The following is a 19,135-nucleotide window of genomic DNA, read 5'->3' on the forward strand; positions in this document are numbered from 1 at the left end:
TAAACAGGTGTCAGGTGGATTTATAACTGTTTCAGTACTATGTCAAACTGATTTTCTTTCTTTCCTTAGAAAATTATATGTTGATACACTATAAGCCTAGCACTTAGGGGTGTCTGTGGGGAACTGACAACAAGCTGTGTCCTAAACTAAGAGTAGTTGAGTTCTGTGTTGCAACCACACACTACTTTAGACTTTTTGAATCCTCATTTGGCTATTTTATACAACCTGACTTCAGTTAACTCTGCCCTGTTTTTAGTGGGGAAGTGTCATGTGGTTCTAACTTTCTTCAATTCTGTTGGGAATTGTTTACAACTGATACTTCAGTTTGTGACATCAGTCTTTTTGGGAGAAACACTACCAAAGTTGCACAAAATTCTGGTTTCACTTCGTTGCTAGTAATTCCTAAATGAGTGCTTTTTCCCTTTCCATTAAATAAAATACTTTGCAGAGAAAAAATCACTCTGATCTGATAGTAAATTTTACATCTTTGTTTCATGTGTAAGTATACAAATTTCATGGTGGACTCTATAGACATACCAGTTGTCTGTGAAACTTTACAGTGTGACTTTAACTGCTTAGGAGAATTTGGGGTCAGATTTGGGTACAAGGGTCTAATAATCTGGATATTACTTACATGAGATGGCTTCCAGGTCCATCATGGGCAGTATCACAAATCTAAGGTAGTGAAGTGTAACCAAATAATGTAGTATTCAGAAGACAGCTGGTTTTGCACATCGTGAATCTGTTCAATATTAGAAGTTAGAAATATAAAACTAAGCTTTGGACTGAACAGGTAATAACTAAAACCAGGTGAACTATCCCTTGCCCTAGAGAGCCATTTTACTGAGTCGACAGCCTATCCTTGGGGTCCAAGAGAGTCTTTGCTTTTCTAGGGGATGTTGAATAATTATATGAAGTCTTAAATCTGTTTAGCATTACTGAAAAGCCTAGTTTTACAACTCTGAGTCAAGTTATAATGGTATGCTAGGAAAATAAAGTACTGGCTACAAATGAAACTTAATGTATGAAATATTTAAGCATACCCACTAATGTCATTCAACATATTAATAAACGAGGTGCTAGGTCTCTCTCCTGCTGGATCCATATGGCAAAACACCATCTAAAGCTAAGACCTACTTGTCTAATGTTATTGGTTATGTTTCAATTTGTGTAACCTGAGGATGTGGATAGGATCCTTGGACAGGTGAGAGTCGCCATGTGTAAACTGGACCCATACTTTCCTGAAGGGACTTGGATTGACTGAGGAGTAGTGAAGGCTTCACTAAGCAGGCAGGTTTTCATCTTGTCTAAAAAAAAAGTTCTGGTGAGGCCATTATTAGTGGGGAAAATCCTCTCTGTATGCCACTATACTGGAGAACTATCAGGCAATATTCAATATCCCTTTTTAGGCAAAGCATTGGGTTGGCTAGTGACTTCCCAGCATTCCTGAGTATTTGGCTTCAGGCTTGGGTATGAGACAGAGACAACTTGGTCACCTTGATAAATGACCTACTCAGGGGGAATATATTCCTGTTGGTTCAACTGGAGTCTGAGCAGTGTTCAATTTTCAATACCATTGACCATGATACCTACCTGGTTGCATCCCTGTAATGGGGCTCAGGAGCACTGTTTTAGAATGACTTCAGCCTTACTTTGAGGGGAAAATGGTGCCTATTCGACATCATGATCACTAACCTGTAACATCCCTCAGGACTTGGTTATGTCCTTCATTCTGTTTAATGTTTACATGAAATCGCTGGGGGGGGGGGGGGTCATATACAGTTTTGTGTTTCAGCATGATCAGTATGCTGATGACACACAATTCCAATTCCAAGGAATCTGTTTGTGTACTAAACAATTATTCGATGTCAATAGTGGACTGGATAGGGATGAATAAATTGAAAATTGACCCAGACAAGACAGAAGAGCTCTTGGGTGATTGGACGACAGATCAGGCATTAGGGATTCAGCCTGTGCTAGATGGGGTCACACTCCCCCTGAAATCTCAGGTTCACAGCTTGGATTTTCTCCTGAGCTCAGATCTGACCATAGATGCCCAGCTGTGGGCAGGATTGGATTACCATAGTTAAAACCAGAGTACCAGCTGAACCCAATCCTTGAGAAAGTCACATCTGTCAACAGTAACCTATGTCATTATTACTGCTGTAATGTACTCTGCGTGGGGCTGCCTTTGGAAACTTCAGTGGTTCCAAAGGCTGTCGCCAGGCTGTTGACTGGAACAGGTCACAGGTATCATGAGACTCCCCTGTTGGTAACACTTCCATTAGCTTCCAATCTGTTTCAGGGCAGAATTCAAAGTGGTGATTTTGACTTTAAAACCCTGGCTTGGGTCTTTGACTATTTGAACGATTTTATATCCTTTATGTTTATGTTCCTTAAGATCTGCAGAGGAGTTGCAACATCTTTGCAAATGTAGCTGGTGAGAACTTGTGAGTCTTCTCTGTAGCTCTCCCAGACTCTCAAGCTCCTTTCCATGGAAGGTCCAGTTAGCCCCTGGTTCTGTTTCTACCAGCTAGTAAGTTATTTTTATTTAAGGATGTGACCCCAGAAATAGCATGTTGAAGGGAGATAGTTTGTTTTTTTCAGAATTCTGGGCTTCTTTCCTTTGCATCACATGCCACAATCTTCAACATTCTCTTTAATACCTCCTTCTTAAGCAATTTTTTATCCTAGGACCTTGTATTGAAAAGTGTTCAAGAAACGTTAACAGCTTCACACAGCATTTTCAGACATATGATTTGATTTTTTCTCCAGGGGAGCTGTGTGAGGAGGTGATCAACCAGTGTGTCCCTGAATTCAACCCTTGCAAACATGACTCCAAATGTATATCTCTTGACAAAAGATACAGGTTAGTAAGTGCATATTAATATTTTCAAGCTGGACTATGTGAATCGATAGGTAGCAGCAATGTTATTTAAGACTATAAAAAGAGCCTGCTAGATCACATCAAAGACTTATTTTGACAAACATTTTGCTCATGCAACAAATCAAGTTCAACTACAGTATTCCCTCACTACTTTGCAGTTCCTTTTTCACAGACTCGCTGTTTCACGGTTTTTTTAATAAACACTAAAATAATATTATAAATCATAAAATAATATTATAAATTCCTCTTTCTACTTCCTTCCTAAGGAGAAGCTTAAGGAAGAAAGGGAGGGAGGGAGGGAGGGAGGGGAAGCCGAAGGGAGAGAAAAGGAGGCTGAAGCAGCTTTGTTTTCGCCCATAAGGCAGCAGCAGCGATAGGAGCGTCCCTATATAGCGTCCAAATATAGAGTCCCTACTTTGCGGATTTTCACTTATGGTGGTCCTGGAACATAACCCCTGCGATATGTGAGGGAACACTGTACATCCTACCTCTCATGTTCACATCAACCGATACACAGAAGCATACTGCAACAAGTAATTATCTTGTCCTATGAAGAGAGAGCAGAATTGCTATTATTTTTGCTTTAGATAACACTTCTATGAATCTTCACATGTGGGTCTAAAATGAAAAAAAATACATTTCTGCTCAGTTTTTTCCACCCTGACTCTGTAGTTCCAGTTTGGGTCCTTTCCTCTCATGCTGACCATCTCTCAGCTCTGTAGTGTTGTTCATTAGTCATCTAAACCTCTCTTTCTCTAAGACAGAAATAGGTATCATGTAGCCCTCAAGACATAATCTGTAAACTTGCATAATGAGCGTACACTGTGCACGGTACCACTTACAATCACTCTGATGATATACTAACATTTAAATAATTGCCTTGGAAAACATTTGGAGTTCTACTATTATTGTGGAAGTTTATTGGTCATATAGCTCCCACATTAGAAAAAAAATTAATCTGAACTAGGGCTCTCTTGTTTACTCCATATATCAAGTAACATGAAATAATGCAATGTATAAATGTTAAACAAGAAAGTAGTAGCAGGAACTGACACTCTCTGCTTCCTGGCTGTCCATAAGTCAACCTATTCATAAACGATCATGCCTGGAAAATGCTGCCTGACAGAAATGAAAAAATTGATTCACTTTTTTCTACTAGATCGAGCTCTTTCCAATGTACCTTCTCTATTTTTCACCATCCCTATGCTATCACTGATTTTTCTACTAGCCTTGTTTCTGGATTGTGTTTTCTTGTCAAAGGTGTAGAAGAAAACATGAAAATAAAAACTGGAATTAATGGTAATCTTGAATAGAATTTAAATTAACGCAGAGCTTCAAAATTGATTTTAACATGAATAGATAAAATGTGATGTTGATGTCCTCTATAACTGCGTTGTGATAGGAATACATTCTAGGATCTAAAGTATTATCTTTATACTGTTTAATTATGGATGGCTTGAGCTTGTCCTTACAGTCCTTCTCAAAATCAACTTTAGAAATTCAGGCAGAATAGTAAAGAAAAATTAAGAAGATACGAGTAAGTGGAATAATAATGTGCAAAATGTAACTCATGAAACCAAGTTTTATAATTCCACGTCTAGCATTTGGGAGGGTAGGCTGGAAAAAAATGCTTACTTAAACACTACCATTTCAGTTCAGCAATGTAGTGCTGACAGCAGCTAAGCAGCCCTGCAAAGCATGTTATCGCCACCACAAAAATGAAGGAACTCTGGTAATTTTTTACTGTAGTTTTTAGATGTGTCTTTTGGCAAGGAATGCTCAACACATAGGTGACATGCAATTAAATTAGGAAGTATCAGTAAATGGGGGAAAATTGTAGGCAAGAATTTGAAGTATTCATCTGCTATAACATATTCTGTGGTACCTGTATGAGATCATTTTTGTTCCTTTTGGCCTCAGTGCCTGTGATTATTTAGTGGAGGCACATTTTAATACAATCTGTCTCCTCATCTAAATTATGAAATCTATTTTCTTTATTTTTATTTTAAAATGTTTTGCACTACTTTTCATAAAAATATCCAGTGCAGTTCATACAATTTTCCTAATTTAATATCTATCCTCAGAAAATAAACCTGTTGTTCCAATTGCCCTGTTTTTAGGCAGGAGAGCAGGGTTATAAATAAGCTTTATTATTCTGAATCATGGAATTACTATCTGACAGAATAAAGCATTGATTTAATGTGGCCTTTCTAAGAAAAGTGGTGGTTCTATCATTACAGCAATAGCCAATACACATAATAAAAGTGATCCATGGCAGCTTTGAAAAAGGACCTGTACACCGTTTCTTATTACATCACTTTATATTAGGACAACAGGGATCAATAAAGCAACAGGATTAAATGCTGCTATTTCCTCCCACAGTATCTTATGATATATGTCATTTGCTTGCCAGTGTGCCTGAAGTATTGCTCAGTTCCTTCCCTATGCCTTTGGAAAACTCTGAAAAGGAACAATCCCTGAGCTTAAACCATCCTTACATTTTTTTTGTTCCAGCCTCATTGCTTAGAGAAGTGTGATGCCACCTATCGTATATACTCGAAGATAAGCTGAATTTTTCAGCCTTTTTTTAAAGCTTATAATGGGGTCAAGGTCAAGGCCGGGCAACATGTCCTGGAGGCCATTACTTGCAATATATGATATTTTTCTCTCTTACCCTTCCTTATCTGTATGTTTTCCAAAGCTTCCCTTGCTCTTAACCAAGGGAATGTTTTGAAAAGGGAAAGACACCCTTGCAAGTCAGGAAGAAGAAAAATATATGTCCATTAATCTTATAAACGCAGTTCCCCGGAAAATTTGTTAAGCTCTCCTACAGATATATAGGCATTAACCCCCTGCATGCATTTGCAATCCCTATGTACTTATATATCTGTATCTATCTATCTATATACATTAATTTTATATATGAATTTTACCCTTATATGTTTGCAGGTCTTTGCAAATCCTATATACATATAGATCCATGTACCTCTATATCTGTAGCCATATATATATACATTATTTAACCTACTAATGCCTCAATTAATATAATTTTATTGGTATCTATTTTTATTTTGAAATTTATCAGTAGCTGCTTCATTTCCCGCCCTTGGCTTATACTCGGGTCAATAAGTTATGCCAGTTTTTTGTGGTAAAATTAGGTGCCTCGGCTTATATTCGCGTCGGCTTATACTCAAGTATTACAGTATGTTCAGTTTTCTAGATTTCATCCTGGGGAGGTCAGGCTTCATCAAAGTTCAGGTCTGGGTCAACATTGTAGTGGAACAAGAAAAACAGTGATGGATGGAGATTGTGAAAAAATGGATGGTCGCGCAGCAGCTCTCAAATGTGTTAGATATAGTATCAAGCTTATGTGGCAAATGTGAGCAAAGGCATCAGAAGAATTTAGAAAGAGGTGTTAGTTTTGTCATTTTGTCTATTTTGACAAGCAATGCACACTTCAGAAAAGGCTGAAGAGGAATGTGATGTTTTCTCCCACTTTTCCTTACATTCATTTATCCATTGCTTATTTATTTAAATTTATACACAGCTTTTCAACTTCAACCTTCCAAGGTGATTAACAAAGGTGTTAAAGTATAAAAAGTGTTAAATCCATGATTATCCAGTATTTTTATCCAAATGTTTACAACAGTAGGAAATAAAGACTGTGTGTGTTTTGCTTAGGATTGTGAGCAAAATCATCTGAGACAGATTATAATAGAATACAACTGATGGTTTTATGGTTTGGGGATTTTTTAAGTAGATCAACACCATGCTCCTATCAATGACTACTCATATGTAAATAGGCAAAGGTCAAGGCAGAGTGGTCAGGGACCCTAGGAGAGAGTCTGGTGCCTCCTCTGCCTTATCCTCACATTTAGTTCTCATGCTTTCAGACTTATACCTGAACATTTATTTATTTACATGAACATGATTAAAATGACTTAGGAGTCCTTGTACTCCATTATTCTCCTGTCAAGCCCAGGCAACATGAAACAAAATATTTGTTTTGTGTTTTTTTCCCTTCCTTTCTGCCTTTTTCCCATGACTTGTGAACATACCTCCTGTGTCCATTCTGCATAGGCTCTGATTACGATGACCTGAACATTATCTCGTGCTCCCGATCCATCTCTCTCCCCACAATTTTTTTCTAAGAAAGGAAGGAGCAGTCTAGAGATGTTAAAGGGCTAGCATTAGAATTAGAATTAAATAAGCTGCTGACATGTACAGTCCAGAGGTATCTGAAAGTATATCTCCAAAATCTCTAACATGTGCTAAACTATGTAAGTAATAGATGTTCCTCTTTTGTTCTGCTTTGAATGATATGCTTGTTATTTTCCAGCTGTAGATTAACATCCAGCTGGGAGGTTTGAAATGTAGTTTATAGGCTGAAATACATTCAAGCCAGTCCAAAACGTAGTGTCTAGGATCTTAAGAGTCTGCCCAGTTTTTCAGTAAGAGCTGCTCCCCCTTGCCTGAGATACTGGATGCCAAATTTCAGCCAAGAGCACATTTTTTATGGTTGAGTAATAAACCTCAGAAAAAGGGGTTTATAATGGAAATGCTGAAAGAACTTTAATGCAACCAGCTTAGCAACTGCAGCATAAAAATGTAATAGCTTATGGTTACTGTTATTTGTGTTCCTCCAATCCATTTTCTACATTATACAGGTTATCTAAATGCAATAGAAAGTGTCATTTCACTTTTTATGAAATTTTAACTTCAAATGAAAAAATGAGAAACAAATAATCTTATTGTTTCCATGATTGTATGACAAAAGAAATGCTATGATAACATTATTAAATTTTCATAGATAGGTATATTTGCGATACTCTTTTGCTTTGGCATATCTATTGCTTTTGTGCTTATTTCATGAATGACCTTTTTTCTATATAATTGGACACTGGTTTGTGCAAAGAGGTCAATGATGCTTTCTTTACAGATGTGAATGCTTGCCTGGCTACAGTGGAAAACACTGTGAAACTGCAGGTGACTGCGTAGGAATGAAATGTCACCATGGGGGTTTCTGTATCGATATCCCAGGTGTTGGAGCTGCTTGTCGTTGTCTTCCAGGATTCAGGTAATAAAAGTGGAATGCTCTGCTTTGGACAAGTTATGATCTCTGAAATTGGAATGTGCTACTTCATACTCATGGAACCATACTTCACCTGCTCTTTTGATAGTATCCGATCATCCACTCCCAGTTGACAAAGCCATTTTTGACAAACATGCTTTTGCTAGAGCCAGCAAATGCTTATACATAACTTATGCACAAAACATTTTATCATTCATATTGACCTTTATTTACATTTTCAGTGGGGTGGTTTTATTAGTGCAGGATGGTATGATGGTTGCACGGGTCTTTCTCCTATAAACTGTGCTATTTGTGCATTGCCTTTTTGATCTGTTTTTAGGTTGTCAGCCCTTTTTATTCTTTGTAGTGTGCCAAGTACATTGAAGGCTTATATAAACTGTATTTTGAAAGTGCTGCATTGAGCTGAACATGGATAATATTGGAAGGATGGAAGGTTTAAATTTGCATTCATTATGATGAAAAACACTTAAAGTGCATACTGACATACCTACAAACAGATGATTTCTTCCTACTCATTTTCTTTCTGGCTTTATTTTCCAAATTTCAGATGTATTTGTATTGAATCTCAAACTGGCCCAGCTCAGAGACAATAGAAAATAGAGCTAAAAGTATTTTGTTACAAATAATGAGTTAATTACAATTAATTCCTTTTACCAATATCTAGGGCATAATGCAGATATATTACAGTCATTCTGTAAAAAGGAGTAAGCATTGACTATACAGAAACTTATTTTCCCCCAATTACAGTTATAGCTGCAGGAAGTATGCTGACTCACTGCTTAGATGTGTTTTGTACCACTGACCAGCTCAGAGGATCTGGTTTAATAGTTTTAGACCAATCAGCCAGCAGAGTAATTTTAAATTTTACTGTAATGATAACTAATTACTGTACCTATGTGGACTGTAACAAATTGCTTTTAAAAAGTAACTGTTCAACCTATGTCCATAGCTATTTTTAGTACCCATAGCCTCTTTAAGCCATGATCTATCGCTAATTTCCTCTTCAGACATCCTCTGTAATCTAGACGGTCAATCTCTATCCGCCCATCCCTTCCTCAGTACCTTGCAAATCTGTTTTTATCTATCCTATGAACAAATCCTATAACACTTTAAAAGACTTTAACAAGCACTTCAACAGCTGGAGGCAGTGTCACATTTGTCATGGGTTATTGACCAGTGCTGTGCATTGACCTTTGCAAAAAGGAAATTTGAATTTCCCTCGTTCTCAGCCTGATAGAAAACGGTAAGGCTGGCTGCTCACAATGTGGTGAGTGTACTTTCAAAGCAGTCTCATTACATATGTCTGGATGTTATTTTTAGACCAGTACAGTAAATACAGCTTCAAGCCATGTCTATCACACTGCAAACCTGTCTTCACTTAAAAAGGGCATTAATAACAAATGTAAGGAAATGGCAGACAGAGAGGCTGATTGGGAAAATCCAAGCTCTGTGTTCTGTTCTGGAACTTCTGCTTGCCTCCCTAAATACTGAGGTTCTGATTGTCATAATAGATCTTTAATTTTGGTGTACATGAGCTCTGTGGCTTTGACTGCCAATTTGAAGTCTAATTCTGACAGCTGCCAATGGAGCCACTCTCCTGAAAATCTTACTGTATGTCAGAGATAAGGGCACTTCGCCAAATGGATTCATTAATCACTGCCTGGGGAGTGAGATATTACTTCCTTCCAGACAAATTTCTCTGCGTGTTTGAGTGCATTGCAGGCTCAGTGAGACAGCAATAGTATCCTCTCTCCCAAAAACCAAGTCTGATAAAATAAATATGTGGAAGCATTTGTGAACTCTTTTCATGAGCATTGAACCCACACCAATTTGGTGTTTCCCTAGTTGCTTTCTTTAGTTCCTAGCACATACTTCTGGTCTGTTATTCTGTTTTTAGCTTTCTGGAGAATAGGTATTGATCCTTAAAGCAACATCAGGCCATGGATTCAAAAGCCAAGTGCTTACAAAAGATAAGATAGGCAACTGAATTTCTTTGCCCATCCTGGCCATTTTGTCTTTTCTTATATCTTTCCTTATTGCTTGTACAGAAAAATACTAATGGATATATTTATCTAAGTTTGTACATCACCTGTATTCCTAAAAGTATCTGTTTGTGGGAGACACTTGCTTTTGCCCTGGAAATGTACCTTGCTTAAAAGTAATATGCTACCACCAAAGAGGCTTTTAGGAACCGAAGACACATGCATGGATATTTATACACGACAAATAGTACAAAGAGACTTTGGTATGCTGAGTGTTTGTTTTCCCAGTGTATATGCTAACAGTGTAAATCTTTGCTTATTTTTTTCATAAATACGAAAAACGTTTCTTCTTTGAAAGAAAGACTTTTGAGATTTTGAGAGTGTGTGCGCCTTTGGCGGCTCGTTTTTGGAAAAGTTTCCAAAGACTGTTTTATATAGAAAGGTTTTTTGAACAAAATTGTTCTGTGCACACCCTTTTTGCTGCTTTTTTGTCTCTTTTTTTTCTCTAGCACAGGAATTAGAAATCTCACAGGCATTGGCAGGTTTTTCTTCCTTTTAGAAATGAGGTTTTTCTGTGTCAAGTCACACTTTCTTTTCAAAGTTGATAAAACTGAAAGCATTCTTCATGTGCCTAGTACATCCTGTCGTTGAGCCAAACATCAAGGCAATCAGAACCAAAATTATCCATAGCTATCCATCAACTGACAATGGAGAGAGGAAATGTGAGATCAGGAATATCAGGAACAAATTCAACAAACTGGCCTACTTTTTATTTAATCTATAGAATAGACGTAGACCACAGACACAATATAAATGGCAAAATATTGTACTGAAGATAGGCTTATGCACACATGCTCATATAAAAATGTTTTGGAAGGGGCACCTTGGTTCAAATAGAGTGTTGCAATTAAATCCTTAGTGTATAAAATGGTCATTTTGAGGATAGCAGAGATAATCCTCATTCAAGCTGTAAGTGAGTCAAAATGCTTAGGAAGAATCATATTGTCTTCCATTTTGACTTCAAAAGAGCAAAAAGGACTGAATTGTTTTATGATACATTTTTTATTCCTTAAGCACTGCAGTTTCACATAGAAATTGACATTCTTCTTGCAAAACCACTTCTACTTAATATGCTTCACACAATAGTGACCCTCTGTATTTTCATGCCAAGTTTCTCTACTGAGGATTTGATTTTTATTTTCATTTAATTTTTGTTTTTAGTTAAGAGAGCAATTGTTAACACTGACTACCACAGAGTAGAGTTCTGTGATGTGTGTGCCTGTAAAATCAATTCCAGTTCATTTACAAAAGAGTATAGTAGTTCATGCCTTGGGCGTTAACTGTGTAGTTATTTGAAAATCTAAGTGCCAGTGAAAGCTTAGAGATCCGGTGTGGTGAATTGCTTGTGGTGTCCTATGGGAATTGGTAGTGAGAACAATTGTAATGAACTAAAGCTAAGAGATCCAGTGTGGTGAATGGTTTTGAGTGTTGTATTATGACTTTGGAGACTAGGGTTTGATTCCCCCGCTCTGCCATGGTGACCCACTGGGAGGACTTGAGCAGGTCACATGCCCTCAGTCCCAGAAAATCCCATAATAAGTTTGTCTTAGAGTTCCCATAAGCCAAAAGGAGTTTGAAGGCACAAAACAAATACATAAATTTGGCTTATGTTCAAGGAGGCACAAAATGATTTGGTAAGAAGTTCTGGACAGCTTCAATAAGCTTGTGGACAATATACCCATCTACTGGAAAGGCTGTGGGCAGTTAGAAAAAAAATAAATTCTAGAATGTCTTTTTCAGATACAGCATTTAAGTTGGCATCATGTTTTGTTTTCCAGAGGCGTAATTAGCCATTGCCTTGTTTAGCGGTGACTGATGTTACTAAAGTAATTATTATGTAGAAGAAGGGATTTCTGCAGATTGCTTGCTAGCCAATAGTGTGACCAGCAGCACTTACTAAAATGCACTCTTTTACACAACCATTAAAGGACTCCAGTTTTCAGTCTGGAAAACCAATAGTGGCAAGTGATAATTGCTTTTAGAACACATCAGTTTAGGTCCAACTGGGGAAGATGCTGGTGGAACTTCAACTGTGAAAAAGCCAATCAGTTAGCACCTATAAGTGCCCATAATTTAGGAGTGGAGCACCATGATGCTGTAAAAAGTAATGCCTCCACCTTCGTTACTTGGGGTTGGGTAGAACTATTTTAATAAATCAAATGCAGAAATAATCCTTAGAATGTGCTCTTTAACTTCCACTATTCACTTTTCCACATAATCACCAGATAATTGGATACATTTCTGCCAACGATGAACAAGTTTTCTGAAGCCATCATGGAAGAAGTCGACACTATTTCTGCAACCAGCGTCTCACAGTACCCATCGTGCACAGATCTTCCAGTAGCCAAGCAAAGCAATAATGTGACCCACACGTTCTGGTGAAATGCCGATTATGTTTGAAATTTCTCTCTGAGTGATACGATTGTCGTGAATCAATCGGTCAACCTTCTCCTTGTGAAACTCTGTGGTTGCTGTCACAGGACATCTAACTCTTTGTTTGTCATGCAAGTCAGATGTTCCCACCTCAACATCTTTAAACTTACTCGTCCAACGATGCACAGGACTCACATCAACACAATCACCATAAACAGTTTGCTTTCTCTGATGAATCTCCTTTGGGGTGACACATTCTGCTGTCAAGAATTCAATGACTGCATGTTGCTGTCATTGAATTCTGCGCAGGGTTCCATACTTTGCACTTTAACAACACAACCATTCAATGCTAAGGCTTCCCGCCAAATGGAACTGTAGAGGAGAGTTTACTAAACAAGCCAGTACTTGCTGCATACCTGGACTGCCATCTGTTGAGGAGTTACGAAGGTGGAGGCATTACTTTTCATTCAACCCTTGTAGATGCAATTATGCTGTTATCTTTTAGTCACTCAGGATTTATGCTCCAAAGAGTAGTATAAGCCCAATTTTATTACCACATATTGATAGCTCTTGTATGGGTAAATTTTAGGCTTGTGCATTTTGGCTGAACCTCAATCCACTTCTGCTGGCTGAATTTTGGTAGACCCCCGGATCCATTTCCACGCACCTGTTGAAAACAGGCGGGTAGCTGAATGGACGTTTTTGGTCCGCAGCTGAAAATTGCAGCTAGATCTGGCCCATTGGCAGATCTTAGAAATAAAATCTCCTTTAAAAATTCCCGAAAGGTATCCCCCCACTGGCCCTGCCCTGGAACTTCTCCAGTAGCAGCAGCAGGACACCATTCCTCCCTGCCAAATGTCAAAGATGCACTTTCACATCACACAGCCCATTGCCCCACTACTGGTGACAGCCAAATGATTATTACTAATACTTATTACTATTACTACTTGAAATTAGGAGCCCCGGTGGCGAAGTGTGTTAAAGCACTGAGCTGGAGACCGAAAGGTCCCAGGTTCAATCCCCGGGAGTGGTGGGAGCACCCGCTGTTAGCTCCAGCTCCTGCCAACCTAGCAGTTTGAAAACATGCCAATGTGAGTAGATCAATAGGTACCGCTCCGGCGGGAAGGTAACGGCGCTCCATGCAGTCATGCCGGCCACATGACCTTGGAGGTGTCTACGGACAATGCCGGCTCTTCGGCTTAGAAATTGAGATGAGCACCAACCCCTAGAGTCAGACATGACTGGACTTAACGTCAGGGAAAAGCCTTTACCTTTTACCTACTTGAAATTCAGAAGACAGAGAGCACAGAGAGAAATATAAACAGAGAAAATTTCTTTGCAAATGAAAGAAATTTTAGGTGGGTAGGTAGGTAGGTAGTAGTTTTCTGAGAATGAAGCTTTTCTGTTTGTTTACTGGGATTAATAATTATTATTATCTTTTAAACGTATTTTCTGAAGGGGAGGAGAAAAAGAAGCAAAAAGGTGACTTGAGGCTCTCAGAATCACCCAAATGTTTTTAAAGAAAAGCACACCAAGAGCAAAGAGATGCTCTTTCTTTCTCCCAAGTCTCCAAACATGTACCCACCCGTCCCACACTTTCTCAACTCCCAGTCCAACTAAATAAAAAGAATAAAAAATAAAGGAAAATAATGGAACATCAAAAAGATTCAAATATAGAGAGAGGCCAAGCCAAAAAATAAAGCTGAGAGCGAGCGGCAAGGCAATTGGACTGAAACACCTTTCTAGAGCAAGGACGCAACTGAGAGAAATTGAGGCATTCGCCCCATTAAATAGACACAGCTTACATAAGACACATCACGGTGTTCTTCTATTCTGAACGGCTGCTGCGTGGCCCATTTTGGCCAAAAAACCATGGCACCTGAACCCTTACTGTTACAGCCAGCTGAACAAGCTGGATTGGCCAAAGGAAAGTGGCCAGATTGAATCTGTGCACAAACCTAGTAAATTTATGATAGTTTACTAGTCTTGGCACTTTCCTACTAAATTATACACTCTCCCTCACTTTTAATATTGAGTCTTTTGTTATTTCATTTCATTTAATTTTATTGGTATGAGCTTCCATTAGAATTCATGATCCCTCAACGAGTAAAGTCTTTCTAGTTAAACCTTCCCTGTAGCAAATCACCTGTTTTTCTTATAGATGTTACTCTCGAGAGGAAATATGTATTACAGCTCCTGAGCTTTGTATAATGCATGCTGCTTTATTTCTTTGTTATGTTGCTATTTCAAAAGTTCTCCTGCTGTGATATTGTGCAGCAAGGAATCTCAGCAGCAATCATTTAAGTAAACAGGCATCATAGCAAACTGTAGCATCTAAGCGTACAGCCAGAGGCGTTTCATTCAAGTTGGAACCAGATGTCTTATTCCTCTTGTTGGATTTACAGGAAGTGTTCCTGAGAACTCTTTGTGACATAAGTCAGTTGACCAGCTGCATCAGTGAAGCCACCATTCAGATGGGTTGAGAGTGTATGTCTTCACATTAGTATTATGTTGCTGGAACTCTTCAGAAGCATAAAGGCCCTTGCTTATGTTGTAGCGCATTTTCTTTGAGTTGCCATGTCCTACACATACTTCTCTGGGAGTTCCTGATGTTGATATAAGCCAAACTGCTTTTGAGTTGATCTACTAAAGATTGGTGGTTGAAAGCATGTATTAGTATGGGCATATTTGTACCCTAGGTTTTTGTTTTAAAATTAAGAAGCAAACATACAACCTTATACTAAAACACAGGGGTGGAAGTATCAATTATCTATATCTCCAAGCTCTAACAATTCTCCTTAGGCATTCCTACATTACTTCCAGAGGAAGCACAAATCTGGCCACTAAAACCAAACCTAGGGGGAGGATCTTCTTGCTTTCTGGTTATCTGTTATGTTAGTAGCCACTGCTGAATCTTTCACTGATGGCCTGTAGATCAGGAATCAGATTCCCAGTTCTCTATCCATGAAATGCAGGAGCCTGACCTTTTGAACAGGCTGATTAGACCATTCTTTTTAGGCAGGATTTTTATGGCTAATGTTTATCAGTTTTTTCCATGCTGGCACTTGATGGCATTTTTGGTAGCTGTATGAAGTATCATTTTTACTGTCAAACCTGCATTGTTTCCTCCATGAGAAATCCAACATAATTGTATTGAAAAGAGGGACACAAAGAAAGAAAAGACATTTCACTAAATAAACATAGCACAGAAAGAAAAGGGAACTGGCTGACCCATATTTTGTATTTCCATCAAGATCACTTAAAGTAGTCAGCCTTCCTAAAAAAGTGAACTTATCGTAGGATTTCTGGGGCCAAGAGTATATGACTCACCTAAGGTCACCAAGTGGGTTTCTATGATTGAGTGGAGAATCAAATCCTGATCTCCAGAGTTGTACAGTAGAGTCTCAATTATCCAAGCTAAACGGGCCAGCAGAAGCTTGGATAAGTGAATATCTTGGATAATAAGGAGGGATTAAGGAAAAGTCTATTAAACATCAAATTAGGTTATGATTTTACAAATTAAGCACCAAAACTTCAGGTTATACAACAAATTTGACAGAAAAAGTAGTTCAATACTCAGTAATGCTATGTAGTAATTACTGTATTTATGAATTTAGCACCAAAATATCATGATATATTGAAAACATTGACTACAAAAATGGCTTGGATTATCCAGAGGCTTGGATAAGCGAGGCTTGGATAAGTGAGACTCTACTGTAGTTCAATGCCCAGATCATGTTAGCTCTCCAGACTACAACATCCTAAGATTGTCTAGGATGCAGCCATGGTAGGTAAAGTGGAATCATACATTATGGTGGTGTAGTATGAAAAGGACCTGCCCACACCTTCTGTCCACTATACTATACTGTCATTCTGAATTCAATAAATGGCCTTTACATATAATGACTTTTATGTGAAAGTAAATACAGCAAATTAAATGGTGATAATTGTCAGAGGACAGTAGGTAGGACACAATGAGACTACTCAATAGGAAGCAGGGTTCATCCCACTCATAATGGCTGGAAGATTCTGGGAGCTGTAGTTCAAAACATTTTCCCATTCTCTGATTTATGCACATTAAATGGGTGCCATGATCAAAACTAGGGTTATTAGACTACACAGAATATTACAGTAGGTCTTTGTGTAGGAGTCTACTATGGATCTTGGCTTCCTTCATCTAAAAGATTTTGTGAATAAGATTTTGACACAGAGGTAGTAAGAAGACAGTCTGTGTAAAATTGCAATAAAAAACAGGCCAGTCAAAATTTTCTCTAAATTATAACTGGAAGGAGCTCTCTCTAGCACACACTATTGTCAATGACTTTTCTTTTTCTCATTTTTGCTCTTCTATGTCCCTTTAGGGCAAATCTATAAGTCTGGTTTGTGATCTATAGGGTTGTCCTATTTTGACCCATAATACATTAGTGCTTGGGTATAGTTCATAGTCTTAGTCTAGTCATAAACAGCCAGTAGTGATTCTTATTTATCTAACGGCAATAAGTGATTCACTAGGAGTAAGCACCAGTGAATACATAGAGACTTACATCTTAACAAACCTGTTACAGTAATTTATATTCTACTTTTAATTCCCATATTTAGAGCATTGTCTAATTCATAAGAAACTATTTACTGTATATACTCATGTGTAAGTCAACAATTTTTGACAAAGAAATCAACCCCCCAAAACCTGCTTCAAGTTATCTGAGAGTCAAAACTGGAAATGTGTTGTGCTCCCAACCATTTTGGATGCTTGGGACTTGCTCGTGGGGCTTAGCAGTTTCTCTGCAAACCTCACAAGATTTGCAGGAAGGTTACTATATGACACTCCTATTGAAATAACCATCACCACACTGCTGGAGTATAAAATTGTATTAACTGTTGTTACCATTAAAAATTAAATAGCTATGTTACATCTTCTGTATGCTGCAGCGTAACTTTTATCGCATTAACTAGTCACAAGAGGTAGTGGATCCAAGTAGTCAGAAAATGTTAAACTTGTTTCTGATGGAAATGGGTTGGTTGCCTAATTTGGAGGTACTCTGGGGACACAGAGAATACTATAAATACATGTGTAATTTTCTCTGCCAAAGAAAAGAAAAAAGGAAGAGATGACAGAAACCTCCTTCTATCTCAGATTAGCCTCATTGCCTGCCTAATGTGCCAGGCTACACATTTTTGAAAAGTAGGTGAGCACAGTGGGCTGAATAGTCATGCAGTTCCAATGTACTGTTTACTATGTAAAGAATCGGGCAGTTTTTTGTTGAAAGGTCACAGTAGCTCTTCACCCATTTACCCCCTGGTGACAATATGCTTTTCAGTGAAGTGTCTGTCATAGACGTATTCCAAGGCTTGCCTGGAAAAAATCATCCCAATGTTAATGCTTGGAACTGTACCAGGAAGATACAAAATAATGTTTATACCAAAGTCTATTCTACTCACTCGAGTGTGTGTTATGGATTCTTTATGTCCCACAGAATGTGTGATTCTCTTACATGTTTTTCCCTTTTATTTGGGAACAAATCTATGTGCAACCACTTTTAATAAACATGTATATTTATTCTACTAGTAGTGACAGAGGATTGTCCAAAGTTACATTGTACACAGTAAGACTGCCACTTCATTTGATGTGGACCGTGAGGCTTTCAATGCCAGGGCAACATGGTTGCATTTATACATACAGTCTGACAATTACAAATGGCCCTTTGAAGGCAGCCATAACACTGATATGGGCTTCAGTGAAAATGAGTTTGCCATCCCTGATTTCAATATTAATGGGAGTGGAAACAGACTGTAGTGTGAAAAGGCTCTGGCCTCCCCTCCCATGCTATATATAATCAGAAGAATAATAGAATAATAGAGTTGGAAGAGACCTCATAGGCCATCCAGCCCAACCCCCTGCCAAGAAGCAGGAAATCGCATTCAAAGCATCCCCCGACAGATGGCCATTCAGCCTCTGCTTAAAAGCCTCCAAAGAAGGAGCCTCCACCACAGTCCAGGGCAGAGAGTTCCACTGCCGAACAGCCCTCACAGTGAGGAAGTTCTTCCTGATGTTCAGGTGGAATCTCCTTTCCTGTAGTTTAAAGCCATTGTTCCGCGTCCTAGTCTCCAGGTCAGCAGAAAACAAGCTTGCTCCCTCCTCCCTATGACTTTCCCTCACATTTTATAAATGGCTATCATGTCTCCTCTCAGCCTTCTCTTTTGCAGGCTAAACATGCCCAGCTCTTTAAGCCGCTCCTCATAGGGCTTGTTCTCCAGACCCTTGATCATTTTAGTTGCCCTCCTCTGGACACATTTCAGCTTGTCAACATCTCCCTTCAACTGTGGTGCCCAGAATTGAACACAGTATTCCAGATGTGGTCTGACCAAGGCAGAATAGAGGGGGAGCATGACTTCCCTGGATGTAGATGCTACACTTCTGTTGATGCAGGCCAAAATCTCCTTGGCTTTTTTAGCTGCTGCATCAAATTGTTGGCTCATGTTTAACTTGTTGTCCACGAGGACTCCAAGGTCTTTTTCACACGTACTGCTGTTGAACTGGGTGTCCCCCATTCTGTATCTTTGCATTTCATTTTTTCTGCCTAAGTGGAGTATCTTACATTTGTCCCTGTTGAACTTCATTATGTTAGTTTCGGCCCATCTCTCTAGTCTGTCAAGATCGTTTTGAATTCTGCTCCTGTCTTCTGGAGTGTTAGCTATCCCTTCCAGTTTGGTGTCGTCTGCAAACTTGATGATCGTGCCTTC

At 38.6% G+C, this 19,135-nt stretch overlaps 1 protein-coding gene across 4 annotated transcripts in view; it reads left to right on the top strand.

Annotated features, from left to right (window-relative positions):
• The window catches only part of slit3 (slit guidance ligand 3), a 558,157-nt gene that overhangs the window by 511,680 nt on the left and 27,342 nt on the right, over positions 1-19,135 (top strand). For all 4 annotated transcript variants that reach the window (XM_062970473.1, XM_062970476.1, XM_062970474.1 and 1 more), the window contains 2 exons: positions 2,776-2,869; positions 7,827-7,964. In XM_062970473.1, the coding sequence (XP_062826543.1) occupies positions 2,776-2,869; positions 7,827-7,964 (232 nt within the window). The remainder of the gene's footprint in view (positions 1-2,775; positions 2,870-7,826; positions 7,965-19,135) is intronic.

The sequence above is a fragment of the Anolis carolinensis genome, chromosome 2, assembly GCF_035594765.1.
Source record: "Anolis carolinensis isolate JA03-04 chromosome 2, rAnoCar3.1.pri, whole genome shotgun sequence".
In the NCBI taxonomy this organism is placed as follows: Eukaryota; Metazoa; Chordata; class Lepidosauria; order Squamata; family Dactyloidae; genus Anolis; species Anolis carolinensis.